Source organism: Podarcis bocagei (assembly GCF_964188305.1).
Source record: "Podarcis bocagei genome assembly, chromosome: 7".
NCBI lineage: Eukaryota > Metazoa > Chordata > Lepidosauria > Squamata > Lacertidae > Podarcis > Podarcis bocagei.
Window position 1 is genome coordinate 52341739 of NC_138132.1, and position 22778 is coordinate 52364516.

Below are 22778 nucleotides of genomic sequence, written 5' to 3' on the forward strand. Positions count from 1 at the left end.
GTCTCCCAGGTAAGAGAAACAACTTGGATGAGAGCGTAAGAATAAGCTTGCTGTATCTGACCAGTTACCCATCTACTCCAGCATTCTGCCTCTGACAGTGGATGGAGAACATAGCCATTGATAGCCTTATCATCCATGATGTCTATAATCCTCTTTTAAAATCATCCTTGTTGGTGGTCCTCACTTGTTGGATGCAGTAGATCAACCCCAACAAGGTGCCCCCCAAAGTGGCCTATTTACTTGAGCTTGGTTCTACTTCCTTAATAGTTCTAAACCTGTTACAAAAGAACTAGCTAGGGCAGCTCAGAGGGGCGATTAAAAATGGGAGATTAAACCATGAGAGTGGATCAGAACTAAAATCAGTATTTTGTCTGTTCAGAGTCCGCATCAGATTACAGGTGCTTGTCACACAAAGACTGAATCTGGGCTCTTCTGCCTGCAAAATATCTGCTCTTCAGCTAGGTCCCTTTACTGGATTGTACTACTGTACTTCAGTTTGCAGGTGGAGCTGCGTATTCAAATGCCCCTTTAAAAATCCCTTTAGTGCAGTAGCTTAGCATGTCAGGGAAACAGCTAGGTTAGTAATCTCTGACCTTCTGTGTTCATGGAGGGCTTCAGAAAACCCCCGAAAAAGGTAACAGGAGAGATATTAAAAACCCAGTCACCAATTTGCTGTCCAAAGTGGCATAGTCCAGAAATAACTGCATTTCATGGTTTTTTTATGTTCATGCAACGTGAATTCTTAAAGGAGGCAGATTAGCCCAGAGAGAAATCCACAGCCAATGCTTTTGTTGTGGGTTTAGTTTAATCAGTTGGATCTTTTATTTTATTAAAAAATATTAACTTACAAACATTACCACAAATGGCATCTCTATTCACATACAAATGTAATACAAAAAAACCCCTTTTCACTCTGCTTATTTCAACTTCTGCCCATTTATTACTCCTTTAGGATACAATCCCCAGGAACATTTCTCCTTTGCAGTTCTCTTACACAAGAGAACTTCCCAGGGGATTTATTGTTTTTCTTATCCCTTTAGGACTTGAAGTTGCATCTTTTCACTTGCCAAAATCAAAAGGTCATGTTTTTCACCCTGTAAAGGTGACCTGCAGCCACCCCCAGGTACCGCACTTCTTGGAATTGCAGTGCTTGAGGAAAAGATTACTAGAATGAATTATGGAATTTAACAGATGTTTCTTTTAGAATTTGCTGGCTACTGTAAAAACACTAAATGTGAAATATAAATTTAGTTAAGATGTGAGCTAGACTGTCCATTCCGGATAACAGTGCAATTCAGAAAACAAGGTGATAAGTTTCGCCCATATGAACAACTTTCAAGGTTTGAGTTTTATCATTATTAACGTTTTGATCTGGCAAGTCCTATTATTTCAGGGCTGCAGAAAGCTGCTTTTAGTATCTATCATTTCATTGGGATTCTTTTGGGCTGGAATGAAAACAGTCTAAACAGAGATAAATAGTAGGTGAGTGCAATAGTAAAAAACTCATTTAAATAGGCAATAGGTTAACTTCAAATAAGCTTTTCTTAAATTAGTTTTAAAAGGAGGATATGATAGGAAAGAAATGCAAGACATGCAAGGCAGACAGGAATAAAGAGGCCCTGCTGCCTCCACCGCTACCCCTTGGTGGTTCTCTTCCCAGCCCACCAAAATCCACACAATTTCCTTCATTTGGCCTCCACAGCTCCTCCCAAGCTGGGAAGAGAATGGAATTTAAAAATGCTCAGATTAGACCCATCAGTTTAAGCTCAAGCAGGTAGCAAAGGTGTACAAAACTGGTCCACCATTTTGAGTTACACCTTCATCACAAGCCCACGTATCAGAAAGTGGTTCTACACAACTAGGCTGAATGGGGTGCAAAGGTGCAAAGTATTACACAAAGACACCTAAGGCTGATGAGAGCTTCACAACACACCTGCCCTGCAAACTTAACCCAGTTTTCTAAAATAAATATATATACAATTAATGGCTTTGGCCAAGGAACCTTGGGAAGCACAGAAGTGCCTGTTTTCCAACAGGACTTGGGATCTAACTGTATTTGTTCGCGATCATATGAGAGGGTGAGCAGAAGGACCATGATATAGTTAACTCAGCTTACGATTCATAGCATAGACACTCCTTTAGATGCAACGGTGAGGAAGGGGTGGGGAGAGGAAGAGCAATGGAAATAGATGCCCTAGTTGCAAGACTTGTTCATCACTAGCATGCCAGTTGTTTGTTTCTCTATGTAAGAGTTGGATCTGGCCTCTTTCAAAGGAAACAAGTCCTCATTTGGGTTTGGGTGATGTACATTTAAAACACCTACCAGGATGCTACTTAGTCCCCTTCTGAAGCCATCCCTAGTCAAATGCTTACCAAGAAAATCAACAGATGAACATCCAGCGAGGATAATACAGCATGCCAAGAATCACGGAAAGGGTGGCAGAGAGAAGAGGGGGGTTTCCAGACCCTACCAGAGTTCTAATTTTCTACCCATCAAGAGAAAATTCAAATGAAGCTCTAAACGATGACATAATTTTTTTTTGGGGGGGGAAGTCATTTTTTGTACCCATTAGGCCACTCCAGCATTTATTTTTCCCTTGCCCAAGAAGGAGATACCCTGTGTCTTGTCTGGAAGACTGGCATAGAAGTTCAACGCTTGCAAGTCACTCTCACAGGATAACAAAGGAGAAATATTCTTTGGGCGGATCCACTTGCTTTTGCTCCCCTGTTCCGGTCCAAGTTGAGTCCTGGCTTGGGTCACCTTGTCCCACTGCCTAGTAAGGCATGTACCAAGGAGAAAGTCTTCCACGGCCCCTGGAGAAGAACACACACACACATTGGCCATGGCAAAAGTTAGCCCAGGTGTTTCACCACCCCATCCCGGGCCTAGGCATCATTTACTCAAAGGGATAAAATAAAATAAAATATTGAATTATTAAACTGAAGAGTCGCTTTGCCTAATTTCATGCTTGTGCCAATGAAAGAAACAATGGGGGGCAAGTGCAGAGAAAGTGGGGGAAGGGGGATAGTTGCCCTGCCCACAGCAGTCCCTTATAGTAGGTATGGGGAGTATTCTTCAGCCGGAAGGCCACACTCATGGGCAACTTCCCGGGGGCCGCATACAAGGGTGGGCAGGGCCAGATTAACAGTGGGTGGAGCAATGAATGTGACTCTTACCTTAACACCAGTGTAGGCTACATTCTAGCCATGCTAGTACCAGAGATTTCTACCTGCACAAACACCCCTGTCTCCATCTTTGCAAGCTAGAGGCGGCGTCACAGGTAAGCATTCAAAGATGGGAGAGCAAGGTGAGGGGTGTGGCCAGAGGAGAATCCCAAGGGCCATATAAAGAGTCTTGGAGTGCTGCATTGGGCCTCTGGGGCTGAGGTTCCCCACCTCTGCCCTATAGATTGCCCCCGAATGAATGCAGCCCTTAACAGAACCCTTGCCTATGATCTATTTTGCTCTTCCACAATCCACCCAACCCTTTGTTGCAGAACTGTAGGCCTCCCTTATATGAACTTCCATTTCCCAACACCCCAAACTCCAGGATGCTGTCCCCAAAAAACCATCTAAAATTAAGAAATGCATACAAAATGGAGTGGAAGAGGTCAGGAGAAGCAAAGAGAACGGGGAGGAGAAAAGGAATTTCTTGAGACTCTATAAGCCAATCTAGATGAATAAATGCATCAACTCTAAGGGTGTTCTGCCTTTCCTGCATATAAGCCACTTCCTCATTAGCTACAAGAGCCATCCATCACTGATAGAATTGATTCCCAGTGGCCTTGTCAAACTGCATTCAGGGCCATGGTCAGCTGGAGTTATGCACAAAGCTGTGTATATTCTATGCTGTGTGATCTCGATGTACAAGTATGGTATTGTTTTACCGCTGAAAACCACACATAGCAAATTTCTAGCCCTTAATCTTAATAATGAAGCACACTGGGTGGCTTTTGGACAGTCACTGCCAGGTTGCTGTGAGGATAACATGGGGAGTTGGAAAACCATGTGCACCAGCTTGAGCTTGGAGGGAAAAGGTGCCATATAAATGAAATGAATAAAAAATAAAATACCGGTAAATTATCTTTTGCCTTTGCTATTTTTTCATACGTTTAGTGCTTTTTTTACTTACAGTAGTAGTTGGTCTTTTAATGGTTAGGCACATTGGTTCCAGTTTGCTAAAGAAAATAGGGATCTAAATTATTAACATAAACCCTTAGTTACCACCGTTAGTCCAGACTCTCAACAGCAGCAGAGAGGATTGACAGTGGTGTATAGAGACGGCCCTAAACACAGATCCCTGTACTCAGACCAGCTTTTAGATCCTGCAAAAGACAGAAAAGTAGTTTTTCGGCTCATCTAGGGCAAAGGTGTCAAACCCCCACTCCCGAAACAACTTGGGGATGCTGAAAGAACACACCAAGCCAGAGCAGCGCAAGTGACACACTCGCTCCCAGGGGCACTCCATGCCAGCTGCTCTTTCTGGGATACCGAGTTGACGGGTTGCTCATTTCTGTTCCTTCCGATATGGAAAAGAGAACTGCTGCCCATGGGCACCACTAAGGTGTCCAACTCCTTGTCTGCGTGCAGCTTACAGGCCCTGCTGGCCACGCAGATGCACAGGTGACGCTGAGCCAGCCTGACAGCAGCAGCACCCAGGAGCCAATGTGCTTCTAGTGGCAGATTGTGCTAGCATCTTATACTGTCCCCCAGAAAGACGGTATATAGCAGGAAGAGGTCCTCAGTTCTCCTTCAGTTCCTAGCCTCAGACATCCAGGGCTGGATGCAACTAAGTTGTTACGCTAGCAGAAACCAGCAGAATGAGTCCTGAAAGTGCTATGAGACTCTACTCCACACACACACACACACACACACACACACACACACACACACACACACACCCCTGCTCAGGAAAACCCTCTGGACAGCATTGGGGTATGGGAAGAGAGTAGGGAAGAGTATTCCACCTGGCAAACAGAAATGCTTGTATTGATGGAATGATAGCCTTACTGTGATGTTGGACAGTTCACTGGCAAGCACTCTTCTCCTGTCCACTCACCTGTGCACCCTTCCACGTGTCCTTAAACGCTGCCCTCCACAGAAACTGGAGCGGCGAGGCAGAGCTCCCCGGCCATGGAAAGCACCCCGGGAACCACCCCGGTCCGTGGAGCTGATGCCTGGCATGTTGGTCCTCTTGGGCAACACCTGAAGCGAAGCAAAGACAACATGGTGCCACAAAATTAGCAGACATCACTTACAGCAGAGATGGGGAGCCTGCCCCCTGCTCCAGGTGTTGTTTCACTACACCGCCCTTCAGCCCTGACTGAGCCTTGTCCATGCTGGCTGGGCCTGATGGGAGGATCGAGCCCAACATCTGCAGAGGGTGCAAGTTTCCACATCCCTGGCTTTCCATCTTGCACTGGGATGTGAACACATGATGGAAGGCACTTTGAAATTTTGCACAGAAGTGAAGCACTGGGCTGTAGTTACATAGAATGGAAATGAAAGGCCAGTTTGGAAAGCAACACACCCACATTTGGAAAGACACAGATAGGGAAAGGTATATAGGTAACCATAGACCAGTACTGTCTACTCTGATTGGCAGCAGCCCTCAAGGATCTCAGGGAGAGAAAGGCCTTTCCCATCAGCTGCTTATGGGGAGATGGTGCCAGGGATTGGGCCTGGAACTTTCTGGATGCAAAGCAGGTCCCCTTCCCACTGAAATACAAGCCCACACCCCCAAGGTACGGTTCTGCATCCCCCGAGACCCCTCCTCTTCCCATGACACACACCTTGATGATACGGCCTCTGAAGGTGCTCTCGCCCAGCTCCACAGCAGCCTTCACAGAACTCTTGTCAGCAAACTCAATGTAGGCATACCTGCAACAACAGGAGGAGCTGTGAAAGTCACCTGGGGCCAATTTGCAAGCTTCTGATGGGAGAAATCTGCACTTGTGTATTCCCCCTGGGGCCACAGTGGGAAGCAGATTTGTCCTCCTCATTGCATCTTTATGCGGGGTGCCCCCAGACAGTCTCTATTTTCAGGTGCAATTCAATCACAAACCTGCCAATTCAGGTTGTGGATTCAAAGCTCCTGAAAAACAAGCCAGCTTCCCCAAAAGATAACACTATCTTTGATGAAGCCTTGCCTCCTCCACAAACAAATCAGGCTGAACACTACCTCAATAGCCAGCATTGTCTTAGTGCAGGCATGTCCAACAGGTAGACCATGAGATCTACCGGTAGATCACCGGACAGCTGTGGTAGATCACCGGTAGATCACTGCCCCCCCAAAAGAAGCTCAAGAACTTCGGCTACCCTAAAAAAGCTCAACAACTGTGACCTGAACCCCAAAAAAGGAGATAGATCACTGTCAGTTTTTAACTCTGTGAGTAGATCGCAGTCTCATGGGCACTACCTATAATATTATATTATAATACCTATAATATAATAATACCCCTGTCTTAGTGCATCCCTGCAAACAAATCAGGATGAATCTACTATTTTGGAAAGTTGTGTGTCTCTTTGTTCTCTATGCATTTAGACACCTCTTAAGATACTGTAACCAAATTTTGTGTGATAGTTTCCTGAGGTCAAAGAGCAGGTTTCTGTCCGTTTGTATACAAATGGATGCCGCTGTGAATCAAGACGGTGGACTGAACCCTTCAAAAGTGCACTGATTTTAACCCACTGATATCAAAACTACAATGATTTTTTGGTTTCTTATAATTCCCATGCAATGCTGGGTATGAGGCTTTTAGTGCTCGATAAACAAGCCTTCTGGAAGCACTCTTCATCTCAATGACTTGCTGGAGCAATACAAAACCTTCAGAAAGACACGATGGCCACTCAGCCATTTGCAATCTGCACTGCCAGGAGTGGAGGGACAGAGAGGAACATGTCCGATCCAGAGGGGCAGCCTCAGGGGTCAGACTCACTGGGCACCTGGCAAGACCCACACCCGGCCATGTTGCTCATGGTTGATCCCCAGAGCTCTGCAATGTGCAGAATAATCGCTTTCTTCATCACCATCTTGGCTTGTTCCATCTGCCCTCCCGTGAGGCATGAGACGAGCAAAGAGGAGAAGCCAGTCCCCCCAAGTCTGCATTCGCTCTGGCACCTGGAAGCCATCCCATCCATCTACATGGCCCTCAAGAGAGGCAGACACCCCATCCTTCAAAACCACAACTGCCCCCCTCCCCCACCATCAAATTACTTGCCCTTTAGGATGACCGGAGAACTTGTCGCAGAGGATAGTAACTCTGTTGATCTGACCGCAGCTGTTGAAATGGGACTCCAGCTCTTCTGCGCTTCCACCGTAATCCACCTATAAAGATCACATCACACGTGTCCAGACTTCTGCCCCACTGCCCAAGGATTCAGGGAAGAGGCAGAGGCTAGTGGGGAAAGAATCTGCTTTTTGCAGAGGGTCCCTAGTTCAATCCCTGGCATCTCCAGCTAGAACTGGGGGTGTCCCCTTGTCTGAAACCCTGGAGAGCTGCTGCCAGCCAGAGTGGACAATATTGAGCTTGGTGGTGATGAATTCGAATCATATCCTGCCCTTCTTCTCCCAGAGGAGCACATCAACAACAAAACAATTTTGGAGTAGGGGGAAACCATTCTAAAACCAGTTTTCAGGGTTGCCAGGAACACTGCCTTTCAGACCTCAAATGCCTGGGTCAACAGGGGTGTTTTTGATTTCCTCCTGAAAGTCGGTAATGAGGGAGAGGAACACACCTCAACAGGGAGGGCATTCCACAAATGGGGAACCACCACCAAGAAGGCCTGACAGAGCAGCCCGCAATGGACTGACTCAGTGTGTTCTTATGAGAGTACACAGTGATTTATAAAGATCAGCAAAGCCTCTGCAGCAAGAGAATATTTAACCACATGCTGGGGACGTATCAGGTCCTAAAAGCCCCCTTCCTCCTGCCCTCTTCTAATTGCTGGGAGTTAACGTGTCTTAATTTTTGGAAGACAGGTGCTGAAGCTCATGCCTGCCAATCATGACTGTTCTCGTATCCTAACCATGTGTTTTGTGGTCAACTGGTTGGCAACACAGCAACAAGGGGAGACTGTTCTGCAGGGTCTCTAGCCCAGACATTCAGCCCAGACACTCAAGGCTGCTCCAGGTTCCTTGAAGCCCCATCTCACTTACATTTCCCACGTAGACAGAGCGCTGGTCAACTTCCATTTTTTCCTGAGTTGCCCGAGGCAAACCAAGACCTGTGGAAGGGGGGGAGGAGGAGACCTCATGGGAATCATGGTATGCCAGAGGAGGTTGACCTGTGTCTCTTCAGAGGTTACTAGACTCCAACTCCCATCTTCCTTGACCACTGTCCTGCCTGGATGGGGCTGATGGGAGTTGGAGTTCAGTTTCTGAGTTTTGAGAACCTGCCTTTGAGTTCTCAGCCCTTTGAAATAAGACCACATAAAAAAAGAATACATTGATATCCCACCTGTTTCAAAAGGAGTTAAAGGCAGGGCATATGGCCTCCTCCATTTTAACCTCAAGACAACCTGCAAGGAAGGTCTGCCTGAGCATAAGTAGTGGCTAGCCTTCATAGCTGAGTGAGGATCTGAATGCAGTTCTCCCCTGTCTTTCCCCCCGACTATTAGCCACTGCAGCAAGCTGGCTTTCGTGACTTGTAGTGTCCTCATAATACCTGTCCATGCAATCTTGAGGTCCAGAAACTCAAGGATGCAAATTTACAGAAGTTATACTTAACACAGCTTCTTTTCTAAAAGCCTTTGCCAGCCTAGTAACCTCCATTTCTTTTGGATGACAACTATCATCATCCCCAGCAGTGCCCTTCCCACTTGCGATTCCCAGTGGATCTAGGCACTCTTCAAAGGAACAACCCAGGCTCTGCCCAAAGACTTGCAACCTAATATTACAGGTAGTGCCCAGTTATGACTCCCTTTCTCCATTCACTTGCAGGCACTTGAGGTGGCATTGTCCAATGCTACAAGGTCTTCTGGGGCACACATATCTTTTGGAATCAGACAGTGAAGCCGCTTGGGACAACAGCATGCTGCTGTCAGCCAACCCTTAAAACACTCATGAAAACCGTACCTGCCTCTGTTCTCATGATGAGGTTCTTTGCTTCGGCCTGCAGCTCCTGCAGCCACTCCTCCTCCTTCTCCATCTCACGGACCTTGGCCTTGATGGCCTCCAGTTCCTGCATAGCAAGATTGGGGGAGGAGGCAATAAGAGAGGTGCACAGGGTTGTGTTGAAGGAGCACAGCAGAGTAATCAGCCCATCCTCAGCCAGCTTCTGTTCAAGGATGGAATGAGTGAGACTCTTGTGCAAAACTAGGTTGCCCATTCTAATTGGGAAGCTCCGTCTTCTAGACCTCCAATTCCAAAGCTCTTTGCAAACTTAAAAGTTCCACTGTTGGTTAAGTAGATAGGTGTGCGTGTGTGCATGTGCATGCACACATACAACTTTGTAAGGCTCAGCAGAAGTGGAGATGGTTTGCTGTTTGCCACCTGAGCCAGTTAACCCAACCAGCTCACCCAGCTGCACAGCCTCTCAGCAATCTATTTCTGGCTCCAATGGAACCAGGTTGCAAGAAAGCACCCTTGAAGCTGGTCCCTTTTGGATTTTATTTTGTTTTTTTTACTTATTTAAGCTTAGCAACCATAAATCCACCATTCATCAAAATTGATCACAGGCTGACTTCACAACAAATCAGATATACATAAAAGCAAATATAAAAGATGCAGCCAGATCAACAATACTTTAAACATGTACTTTAGATGCCTGAACAAACAAGGGCTCTATCCATCCCCCAGATCACCCTTCACCCACCTGGTACACTCCAGTTGTTTTGGACTACAACTCCCATCACCCCGTCAGCACTGATGGGAGTTGTAGTCCAAAACATCTGGAAAGCACATGATTGGTGAGTGCTGATTGGTGTCAGACAAACCTCCCAGCAGAGGGTATTCCAAAACTGGGGCAGCACAGCTGAAGAAGCCTATTTCCTCATTGATTTTGCACAGCACATCTTACCGTACCTTACTGCCATCCTATAAAGATCAGGCTCAACCAGTAGCCCTCCAGCTGTTGCTGCTACTACACCTCCCATCAACCATAACCACTGGCCATGCTGACCGGGGGGGAGGCGGTGATGGGAGTCCAAGCATCTGGAGGGCCACAGCCTTCAAGTCACCCCTTAGAGTAGGGTTTCCCAAACGTGGGTCTCCAGCTGTTTTAGGACTACAGTTCCCATCAGCCCTGACTGCTAGTCCTGCTAGCTAGGGATGATGGGAGTTGTAGTCCAAAAAATAGCTGCAGACCCAAATTTGGGAAACTCTGCCATAGAGGTTCTTTCTGTTATTGTTTCTCCTGCCCCAAAAGAAGCCAAGATGATGCCTTCCAGATGTTGCTGGATGACAACTCCCATAATCCCTGGTAATGCTGGCTGGAAAAGATTTAGGAGTCCAACAACATATGGGGGCAACCACAGTCCAGACTCACAGGGTCTTCCACTTCCAGGAGCTCCTTTCTATCTCCTTTCAGAGGACTCAGCTTCGTCTCTTCTTCCAGGTGCTTCTGCCAAGCTGAGATTTCAGTCGCATCCCAGGGGGAATTGGCAGTGGCTAGAGACGGAGGGTTCTGCCACCAGGATTCAGCGTCAGGGAACTGGGGGCTTGGGGAGGAAAACAGAAGCACCAAAAGTGAGCTGGAGCTCTAAAGTAACTGGGAATTTACACAGACTCATCCAGACTCCCCACCCCCCGTTTTCCTTCATGTGTTTTGGACTATGACTCCCATCAGCCCCATGACACAAAAACGTAAAGCACAGAAATTTGTGCCCATGGCATGTGGGCTTAGCAGCTGGGCTAATTCAATTCTTTCCAACCACAGACACTTACAGCAGGAGGAGGAAACCTGTGGCCGTCCAGATGTTGCCAGACTACAGCTCCCATCATCCCTGGCTGCTCAGGCAGTTGGGAGTTGGCATCCAGCAACCTCTGGAGAGTCATGGATGTTCTCCACCCCTGACTTAAAGCATAGTCCTAAGATTCCTCAGGGACGTGGGTGGCGCTGTGGGTTAAACCACAGAGCCTAGGACTTTCCAATCAGAAGGTCGGCGGTTCGAATCTCCGCTATGGGGTGAGCTCCCGTTGTTCGGTCCCTGCTCCTGCCAGCCTAGCAGTTCAAAAGCACGTCAAAGTGCAAGTAGATAAATAGGTACCGCTCCGGCATGAAGGTAAACGGCGTTTCCATGCGTTGTTCTGGTTCGCCAGAAGCGGCTTAGTCATGCTGGCCACATGACCCGGAAGCTGTACGCCAACTCCCTCGACCAATAAAGCGAGATGAGTGCTGCAACCCCAGAGTCGGTCACGACTGGACCTAATGGTCAGGGGTCCCTTTACCTTAAGATTCCTCACTCGTCATAGCTAAGCCCCACTGAGTTCAATAAGGCTCATTCTTGGCTCATCTTCCCTTTTCTTTTTCTTTTTTTCTTTTTTTCTTTTTTTCTTTTCTTTTATCTTTTCCATAGTTGCTTATGTCATGTACTTTGTTATTTTTTGTAGTTTTTAAAGTTTTTTCCCCATTACCATTAAGGAATTTTCCTTTGTAATTTTGGTTGTCTATATTTATATGTACCTGTTTAAAGCAAAATAAAAGTTTTTTTTAAAAAAAAGGCTCATTCTCCAGCACGCACATAGGACTGCAGCCTTTATGTGAAGCAGAGCCACAGAGGGGTGGAGCGGGCAGAATATATATCTAAGGGACCTGAGGCAAAGCAATAAATGACATCCTCCTTCTCCCAGCCCCCAGTCCAGTCTGCCTGAGGCAGAAAATCTCACAAGTGACTCCCATCTTCCCTGGCAATAGAAGCAGAATCATAATACAGTAATAAAGTAAATAACGTGCAATTTGCTGCCCTTTCATGACATACATAAATCAGATCCCTAAGGCAAGCTCTTCACGCTGTCTAATGGTAGACCAGGTTCCCAGGAACCAGGTTAGAGGCACAGGGGAGCTTCAGGGACGAGTGTGTGGGGTGAGTGAAACTCACTCTCTCTCTCTCTCTCTCTCTCTCTCTCTCTCTCTCTCTCTCACTCTCTCTGTGTGTGTGTGTGTGTGTGTGTGTGTGTGTGTGTGTGAGAGAGAGAGAGAGAGAGAGAGAGAGAGAGAGAGAGAGAGAGAGAGAGGTGGAGGGGGCAGAGTACATATCTAAGGGACCTTTTTCAGGCTGAGGGTAACGTCCCCTTCCAGGGACCACATGCTAGTGGAGGGCGGGGGCAGAGGAAAAAGTGGGCGGTGCAACAAATATAAATTTTACAGGAGGCTAGTTTCTACACACGCTCACATACTGCTCTTTCTCCTCCATCCAGGCAAGCAAGAGGCCTTACCAGAGATCAAGGACATATTACCGCTCGGCAAAAACACTTGAAGAGGGAGTAAAGCAGGGTTGGTGAGCGTTGTGGGTGTGTAGCTCCGAAGACTCACTTGGGCAGCTAAAGAGGGGGGCTCTTTTTGGCCCCCAAATACGAGGCTTCCCATCCCCATTGTAACAGGATACACCCATCTTTAAAAGACACCCCTATTTTGTTAAAAAGGAATATATGTACAGGGAGCAAGATGACGTTTGAGTTCAGGAAGGAAGGAAGGAAGCAGAACATTCCAGCAGAGAAATCCAAGGGAAATGGAGTTTTGCAGCTAAAAAGCCAGCTCATTTGGGGGAACCAAATACCCCAGAGAGCACCAGCCTTCCTATCTTTTGGCAGGTGCCATGTTAGAAAGCAGCACCTCACAGTCACCTTTTAATTGCCCACAAATGCTTGCTTTCCCATAATAAATATGCTTGCCTTTAAGGTACCACAATGGAGTTTGCTGCTTTGGGATGCAAAAAGCACCAGAAGCCCCTATTCCCTCCTGTACACCTTTCTCAAGTTCTTTATCCCAGCTGGCAGGGAGGACCTTGCACCCACCAGGCCCTGGCCCCACCCAGCCTGAAACCAAGAAAGAGGCTTACAGAGCTTCAGACCCACTCAAGAGTCTCCCTCCCTCTTTATAATTACCTTGCCCCAAGTCCAAACATTGCTGCTCACTCACACCCTTTTTTGCAAGCAAGTCCACTTCTGTTTTATCTCACGTTAAGGAAGAGGCTCAGGCCAGTCTGGAAGAAGCAACAGGTGAAGAAGGTTTCTGACCTTCCATTTGATACATCAACAGCCAATCAGATGCAGAGTTTGAGCCCCTGGAGGTGGGGCTAGCTACCTTGATGGGAGCAGAGAAGAGAAACACCTCCTGAGTCCTGACAGCCAATTCAAGGTCAGTTTCATTGGTCTGTTTAAAGGCACTTCTCAATTGCATTTAAAAATCTTCAAGCGATATACAAAAACGCAACACAAAAAGAGTGTTTGCAGCTCTGGTTAAACTGACACACTTTCACAGATTCAAAGAAGGCAGGCAAAGGCAAGTTAGATTCTCAAGAAGCTGGGAAAACTTTGTGGACTACAGCAGAAGATATGGGACGCTGCCAATTATGACACACGGGTTTACATTATTTTAATTAGCTAAGATAATACAGCATGAGAGTTTCTGGGGAAAGCATTTGTTTGAAATGTTGATCCAGGCTATTTATAAATACCTCCAAATATCAAGTGTGTGTGTGTGTGTTTGACTCATAGTTTTTTCAAATAAATAAATATAAGTTTTTATATAAAAAGGACACAAATACAGAGATACAATATAAAACTTAATAAATGCAGCATATTATTAAAGAAACAGTCTGCACTAAGAAACAGACAAGGTGGTCCCTGGCCTCTTCAGTAGCTGCAGCTTTTGTAGCTGGAGTCAATCGGGGCTCCGCCCTCATGGGCTAAGTGGAAAAAGGCTTGCAAGGCAGGGAGCAGGTCCCCCAGGACTCACAGTCAATATGGGGCATGGTTTGTTATAATCTTAGGCCTGTAGAGCTCCCTGCCGCACAAGGCTGGTTAAGGTGTATCCTTTTGTTTATAGATGGGACTTTGCTGGTTTTACTCGTAATAATTATCATGGCTTTGCATGTGTATGTTGATTTAAAGTGTTTAAAGTGTTATGGTGTGTTTGGAGTATTGGGGAATGGTAGTAGGGGGACATGTGCTCTTTCTGGGGCACTTAGTTCTCACCTGTGGCTCCTGGAAGCATGTGACAGTGGCCACACCCCAGCTTCGACTGGCCAGCTAAACCAGGTGAGGGTAGCCTGTGGGTCTCACACCCTCAGTGAGTTAGGGACTTCCCCTGCATGTGAGGACAGGCTCTGGCAGACTGAGTGGACAACACCAATAGTGGCGCCAAGGGTTGAGAAGGTAGTTTCTGCACATGCTGTAGAGGGAAATGAGGGGCAGATGGGGCTCGTCAACCTGGGAAGGTAGCCCATCTAGGAGAAGGAAAACTCTGATTCTCAGCCTCTTCTGCCTTGTGGGATATCATCAGGAGAAGAAACGGCTAAGGAGTAAATGCTACACAAATCCAGAAGTCCAGAAATCCCTAAGGCAGTTAGATGGCACCTTGTACACCTCTTTCTGGCAGCTCCTGCAGCCAAGCTGGTGCCAAACATATTGCTCTGCTTTCCTTTGGACCACATCATTGAGGCCAAGATGCGGGTCTCGTTGTCTGGGCAGCCCAGGACCTCCATACACACTGCTGAGGCTTGTTCCCCAGGGAGGTCACTTTGGTACTGCTAACACAGTGGTTTGACTTCACCCCCAGAGGTGCACTCCATTACTTCTTGAGACACACGGACGCCAACAAATTGTTCTGGGGCTGATGGGAGTTGTTCTCCCAAACATCTGGAAAGCACCTGTTTGGAGTTCCCTGGAACTCATGGGTAATTCAATGAAACTGTTTGGCTGGAGATTCAGGGCAAATGGAAGTATTTCTTCACACAGTGCATAATTCATTCAAGGAGCTGTTTCTGCCAAGAGATGTGGCAATAGCCACTGGCTTACATGGCTTTAAAAAGGAATTAGACCAACTCTTTGAGGAGAAGGTGATCAGTGGCTATTTAGCATGGTTGTATGAAACCTCTGTGTACAGTGGCAGTTTATCTCTAAGTAGCAGATGCTGGTGAGCCACTGTGGGAGAGGGCTATTTCTCTAATGTAACCTCCTTCTGGGCTTCCTAGAGGTGTCAGGTTGCCTGCTGTGAGATGCTAACTGAAACGGACCTTTAGGTTTCACCCAGCGGGGCTCTCTATGTTGATAGTCTAACTCCTCACCTTTTAAAATAACTCGGGGATCTCCAATTATTGTTCATGCTGCAGACAACAACGTCTGGAGAGTAGCAGGTTCCCCATCACTGTACAAACTCATGGAGGAAGATGAAAAGTGATCTATCAGCAGTTATTAGCCATGATAGCTCAGTGGAACCTCCACAGCCAGGGGTAGTATACATCTGATTACCAGTTGCTGGCAGTATCAACGGGATGCTTGCTTAGATGGGTCTTTGGCATGTGCCAGCAGGCTCCTTTTGTCTTTATGCAGGCCAACATTGCTCTTCTCAAAGAATGGATGGAAGGCTTGAACTATTTTCCTGCATTTTGGTTTCAAGACTGTCAACAATATTAGGCATGCAGGCTTGAGTTAAGGCCTGTTAAAGCCTAAAACAGCAGCGATAGCTACAGAAATGAACTATCATTTCATTGTAATGGCTCTGTTAATGATTAATTAAGATGAATACCAACAAATACCAACTTCCCCCCATTTTCTCTTTTGAATTCTTGCACATTCATTGGCTCCTGGAGTTACTGGAGCCTGGGTTCCAGCTGGAGTGCCAAAGTTCCTCTGGTTCTTGTATTTATACAAATCTGACTACTTCCTTATTGGTTGGTTGGTTGATTATATTTCTATCCCACCTTTCCTCCAAGAACCTCTAGGCAGTGAACACAGTTCTTCCCATCCCCATTTTATTGTCAACCTTGCAAGCTAGGTTAGGCTGAAAGAGGTGACTGGCCCCAGGTCACCCGGTGAGCATCATGCAGCTGCGGGGGATTTGAACCCATTTTGTTTTTTTAAACTTTTGGCAGAACAGTAGAAGGCCTAGCAGTTCAAAAGCATACCAGTGCAAGTAGATAATTAAGTACTGCTGTGGTGGGAAGGTAAACTGCGTTTCCATGTGCTCTGGCACTTATCACAGTGTCCTGTTGTGCCAGAAGCAGTTTAGTCATGCTGGCCACATGACCCAGAAAGCTGTGGACAAGCGTCGGCTTCCTTGGCCTGAAAAGCGAGATGAGCGCTGCACCCCAGTTGCCTTGGACTGGACTTAACCGTCCAGGGGTCCTTTACCTTTTTACCCTTTTTAAAGGGTGACCCAATCTTGGCCTAACATGGCCTTTCCTCCCAAGATCACATCCACCTGTTGATCAGCTGACATCACTTGGGAATTCTGCATTGGCTGCGCAGGTCACTTCCCTGCAGGGAACTGGTGCGGGCAGCCAATACATTCAGCTGATAAATAGGGAGTTAAATCCTGTTTGGTTTAAATTAAATTAAATCCTGCTCACTTCGGAAAAATTCAATGCAAACCCCTTCCTGAATCAGTAAGGGATTTGCATGGAACTCCCTGCTAAAATGAAGGGGGGAACCCTTTATTCCAGCAGTGCCTTGCTTCCTGTGCAATGTTTTGAAGTCCCAACATCTGGACTTCAAAGCACCAAATCACCTGTGACATCAAACTTGCCAAAAAAGATCTGGCCTATGCAGCCAAATAGGTCACTCGATCCCCTATCTACTACACTAAGCAGGCTCTCACTTACTTAACGTGGCAGAAGGAAGAAGCCCCCCCCCCCAAAAAAAAACCCAGATCCAGTTGGGTGATATTAAATTTTGTTTATTACACGGATACAGAGTTAAGAACAGACGTAACCTGAATCATAATGTTTACATCTTTCACAGGTCAAACATACAGTACATTTAGAGAAAGCAGGAAACAGCGAGGGAGTCGGGGACAGCATGCCGAAACAAGAACAGAAAAACAACCTTCCTATCACATTGTTATTTCTCTGGAATGGCCACAGAAACCCACAAACACCAGGGGAAGATGATCGGGGGATGGGGTGGCGGGAGTTGGGGTGGGGAGTTAGGGTTTTGTTTTCCTAAAATTTTTGTTTTGTTTTAAATTTCTATTAATTCTCCTCTCTTTAAAACCTCTTTGCAAACACCCACACACACGCGCACCCATGCCCGTCTGTACAAAGCCACGTCCTCCCCTCCCTCCTCTTCACAACACCCTCGGATTCAAGTATTGCACGGTTCTAAATGTGACACACGCTTCCCAAACACCCTGAGAATGGTGCTTTCCTCAGCCTGGCGGCTGCAGGGCTCACATGCAATGCCACCGGTCCGTTTTGTTTTTGAGTCTTTTGGCTGAGCTGCTCCAGGAACAGCAGAAGGCCCAAGAATGAGCCACTTCTGGTCCAGATGCTGTATCCCTTCTGGCCAAGAAAGGAGCCAGCCTTGGGACACACGCCAGCGAAAAGAATCAAGGAAAGGAGTCCTTTGGTTCCCCCAGAATTGCTTTGATTAGGTCATATCCACAAAATTTTGGTTGGCCTAATAAAGGTATTGCCCTAATATGGACTGTGTGAGTATATATATATATATATATATATATATATATATATATATATATATATATATATTTCTTTTCTCATAGCCAACAAGGCCACCTTAACTTTATTTATTTTTTAAAAAGAAATAAGCAAAGGCTGGCCAAGGTTGTGTATGCATTCTAGAAGGATTTGAACCAAGTTCTCCTCCATAACCACTCCTGAGCCTGGTATTATTATTATTTTTTGGCTATAGAACTGTTAGAGCTGGAACAGTTCTCAGAATTTTGCCCATCTAATAATGAGGTTGAACAGAAAGTCTTTAAAGCTAGATTGGCCTTGCGTTTATCTTTCTGCGGGGCTTCTCTGTACCTCCGTTTCCCCTCTCCTCCCATTTGCTTCTAACTCTCAGAGCAAAGGCTTTCCCCCAAGAAACCGAGGACCAGTGATAATGATGATGATAATGACACCTTTATGTCTTAATGTGTGCCGAAAACATACCATGGGAAGAGCATCTGTTTCCAAGGCAATGTGGGTGACCTCAGGTCCTCCTTTCAGAGTCTGACCCCAAAAGCACCCTCGCTCAACACACTCAGAATACATCCTCCGGTTCCCACATTATATTTTCACATGAATTAAAACGTGGGGGGGGGGGACAGGACCCATCTTTTCAAAATATTCACCTGCATGATACAATTATTTTGGGGGGGGATCACATATACCACCATGCATATTGCTTGTCTCCTGCCTGTTTGTACTGCGGATGAGGGGGCAAATTCGCAGTCTGAGCATTTGTATGGCAAACTGCATGGGAGGCGGGTGCTGTCGGTGGGAGGTGCTGAACATCTCATCACACCATCTGTTGGCAAGCAGAAGTAGAGAGGGGCATCAGTGGCAAATGAAGCACCACTGTTTGTCAATGGACCCGGTTTAGGAACATAGGAAGCTGCCTTAGACAAAGACCACTAGTCCATCTAGCTCAGTATTGTTCACAGTGCCTGGCAATGGCTCTCCAGGGTTTCGGGCAGGGGTCCCTCCCTGTCTGACCTGGAGATGCTAGGGATTGAACCCGGGATCTTTGACATATAAAGCATGTGCTCTGTGACTGAGCTATGGCCCTTCCCCATGTTGGTTGCTAGGGATGATGAAGCCTGCACACACACAAGAGACATTCGGTGCTTCGTTTCATGATGACCCTGGGACTGTATGTACAGAGCAGGTGAGGTCAAGTCAAGAGAAAGCAGCTAGATGGTCTTTCTGGAACAACAGATGGATGGGACAGAAAATGAGACTTGAGAGGAACCCAAAGTTGGTGAGCATGGAGAAATAGTTTTTGTTCCCCAGGTGGTCAGGCCTACAAAATTTTGGAAGTATCAGGGGAGGGGGGGAGGGACCAAAGTAGATTTTATAAGAATCAGCACCCAACCAAAGAGTGTGACCTCAAAAGATACCTGACATTTTGGTCAAAGGGAAAATTGGACTATCAACCCCCAATTCAAGAAGTTAAGAAGGATGATCAGTTGGCCATGTTTCAAGACAAGTTGCCTCTTTTCCATGGAACTTTGGTGCCTTCAACTGGCAAGACAAAAGAATGGTTCCCTGTGTCCATGTTCAGCCCATTTCTCAAAGGTCACAAAAGGCACTGTGAGCCACAGGGTGAGTCATAGTATAATTCTGTGTGAATTGGATGCAGCCTGTCCAAAAGGTCATGTCTGACATAGACATCCAGCAGGTCAATGCTGCCGTTCAACCAACTTTGGTTGGGAACAACTTAAAGCATGCTGAAGGGGTTGAATTTGGAAGAATGCCACAATGTAACTGAAATTAAAGAGAGGGCCTCTCAGAGAAAGCATCTTCACAAGGGATGCTAAGGATGGACCTGAAGTTTCCCATGGACCTGAAGTTTCCCATCCTTTCTGTTAAAAAATGTCTCTCTTCTACTTTCTACTTGGATTTACTTCTGGGTAAAGCATGCATAGGATTGGACTGTTAGCTTCATTTGTGTGAACACCCAAAGACTATTGGGAGAACATTTCAATGAAAGAAACCATTTCAGCTTGTTTTTCACCAAGAATTCACCCTCCACCCACTTTTTTAAACCAATGGGCAAGTTTGGGCCAATGGACTTGAGGATGCTTCACAGACATTCAAGGCCATGCTCTCATAAAGACAGAGGATGGGCTGCTCTGGCTTCCCTCTCCTGTAAGTTACAAAGCCATCACACCAGTTAATCCAAGCCTTAGTGATCTTCCTCTTTGCTTCTCTCCCTAACTTTGTCAGAAAACCATTGACAGATGCTGGCAACCTCCTCACCTCTCACCTGGGACACCCATGGTCACATACCCATAATTAGAACCATGTGCTCTGTCTTAAATGACTTTGAAATAGTTGCCACCTCCTAGCACCTTATTCAGTCTAATCAGAGCTAAGGGTATGACAGGGCGATTAAAAGGAATTAAGGAGCATTCAGAAGAGCTTGGCTGCTGGATCAGGCCAGTGACTCATCTAGCCCAGCATCCTGTTCTCACAGTGGCCAATCAGATGCCCCTGTGGAAAATCTGCAAGCAGGACCTGAACGCAACTCCACTCTCCTCACCTGTGGTTTCCAGCAACTGGCATTCAGAGGCCCTCTGCCTCCATCAGTGGACTGTGTTACTATAGATCAGCAAATTGACAAAGGAGTATCTTGGAGAAAACCACACCTGAGTGCAGAACCACCTGAAGAGGCTGTGCCTCCATCCATCGTCACCAAACAGCTTTTTCATGAAAGGTCTAAAGGTTCTAACGTAGGGTTCATCCACACTTCCTCTTGTCCCACTGCTTTTCCCTGAGGAAAACCACTCTTTAGCATTCACTTGGAGCAAACAGCAATTTGGGCTTTCTCCGGATTGATGTTTACTCTGATTTCGTGCTAAAGAGCAGATTTTATCTAGGAAAGGAGTGGGGCAAGGGGAAAACCGCTTGGAGCCATGTTTTCTAGGCACGGGACAAGTGGAAGTGTAGACAAACCCTTAGGGTGCTACCAGAGGGGGACTTAATTTGCAAACAAGTCATTGAGATATTGCAAACCAGGTCAGCGGCAGTAGACTTTATAGCTTACTGAATTTCCCCCAGAAAGGTCAAATCTGGAAGCAACTTGAAGAGGAGACAGATCACAAGACAACCCAGTTTTAGTGGGGTGGGGGGAGTGGTTCCTTCCCTCCTGGAATATCCACCTTCTCCAAGTCTCTTACACCTTCCGGCAGGGCAGGTGCCACAGTTTGAGAAATACTGTCTTAGCTCCATGCTTTGTAAAAACTGGGCCACCTCTTCAGCTTTACAGAGGTGACACAAGTGAGGCCATGAACAGAAGCTGTCACAACATATGTCTCTAGGAATACTTGTGCCATCATGCAGCCTGCCCACTTTACTTAGAACAAATGGCTGTGAAGTTCTCAGTATTGGAGAGTTCTCCCTGTCTGATGCTATTATTAAACCCACCCAGCTGCTTTGTGCTCTGGAGGGAATACCACTTTTGCAGTTGGCAGGTAGGGAGTGGAATCTGAAAATGAGCAGGATGCGAAGGGCAGACACATTCACGAAGTAGAAGGCCTCCTTGCCTGATGCAGTTTGGAACAGGAAATCTCACAGAAAAATGACTTGGAAAGCAAGCCACCCCCCACCCCACCCTGTAACAAAGTAAGGAAGCCCCCCCCATTGAACAATTAGCATTGTAAACGAAGCCCTTATTTGACAACAGAAACACTTGCATTGGTTTCAATCATGGAAGATCAAAGCCCCACCTCTGTCCCTTCTTTTATAGCTGCCTCCCACTTTTTGCTTGTTTCTTGTTGCCCACATGGGGGGGGGGGCATCATTTTGGAAACCATTGAGATGAGGGTAGAGAGAAAAACATGCATACACCAGAATACCATACTTTAAAGCTATCAGATTTGGGACAACTGTTTGAGGCTCTGATGGAGGCAATCTCCCTCCTTTAGGATTTGGTTTCAATGTAAGCTTATTTCATTCCTTATCCATTGGTATATTGTTAAATTCCTAAAGGATTTCTTCTGTCTGTGGTTTCCCAGCCAGTCAGAGGTAGCATTACGAGGTCCAGAGATGCAGAGCAGACGAGAAAAATGGCCTGCGCAGACAGAAACACCGGACGTGACCCCCGTAATCATGAGATGAAGTTTTGGCAAACTAAGGGATGAGCCAGTGAGCATATCTGAAAACACTCCATTTATATATTACCTCTTTGCATGAGAAAAACAAATAAACAATATACACATATAGTGCAGAGAAACAAGCAGGACACCCTTACAGCAAGAGGCTGAAATTCAGATCCATTTTGTTGTCTGTCTGCTTCTAAACAACCCCAGCTAGAGGCAGGCAGGCAAAGCAAGGCCCTATGAACCACCATGCTGCCACTTCACTGCCATGTGGCAACAGTGGAGGACTGCAGTTGCAAAGAGGAAGATCTCACAGGTTGGGGAAGATACCTATCTCACTCAAAACCAGCCTACTGACTGGGGCTGATGGGAGTTGTAGTCTAAAACAACTGGAGGGCCCTCTGGTTGGGGAAGGCTGGGGAAATTTTAAAAAATCGCCTTGTGAACAAGGCTGCAAGGGAGGAATGAAGCAGTTGCTAGGGGAATTTGGGTTTTCTCTCATTCAGAGGCCTTTGGCTGCATTTACAGCAATCCCACAGACGCATACCTGGAAGTAAGTTTGATTGAACTCAATGGGATTTACTTCTAGGTAGACATACATAGAGTTGCACTTTAAAATACCAAGACTGCTCAAACAAATTCCCAGCAAGGGCTCCAGACTGGTTCAGACACTGCAAGTAGCAGGCCCAGCTGTTTTGCAGTAGACAGCTACCAACAACCAGCTTGCACATTCTTTCCTGCTTTCACTGCCTCACATCAGCTGTCTCACATCGATAAAAGCCTCTCCTGCCGAGACCCTGAGCAAAACGCACCAGATCAATGACATGTTGGCCTACTGTAGCTGCAGAGGAGACCTTTGGGTGTAAAAACAGAAAAACACTTCCAGCGATAGTTTTACAGGCACAGCTACAGTCACAGGCGGTGTATGCAGCTAACACAAATGGGGCAGCTCAGCCCAGATGACAGAAGGAACTGGATAGCATGCTGCTTATGGGACAGAAGAGATTTCGGGAGGAGGTTCCTGCCCACCAGGTAAAGCAATGCTGTACTACTGGTTTTGCACGCATG

At 46.5% G+C, this 22778-nt stretch overlaps 1 protein-coding gene across 1 annotated transcript; it reads right to left on the bottom strand.

Annotated features, from left to right (window-relative positions):
* Nucleotides 1-46: 46 nt before the first annotated feature.
* On the bottom strand, nt 47-13378 carry PABPN1L (PABPN1 like, cytoplasmic). Its single transcript, XM_081203814.1, has 8 exons — nt 13046-13378; nt 10488-10659; nt 9077-9182; nt 8159-8226; nt 7221-7327; nt 5793-5880; nt 5060-5205; nt 47-2814 (listed from the first exon to the last, which is right to left on the bottom strand). The coding sequence occupies exons 1-8, from the start codon at nt 13063-13065 to the stop codon at nt 2775-2777; spliced, it is 747 nt and encodes a 248-aa protein (XP_081059940.1). The 5' UTR covers nt 13066-13378; the 3' UTR covers nt 47-2774.
* Nucleotides 13379-22778: the final 9400 nt, after the last annotated feature.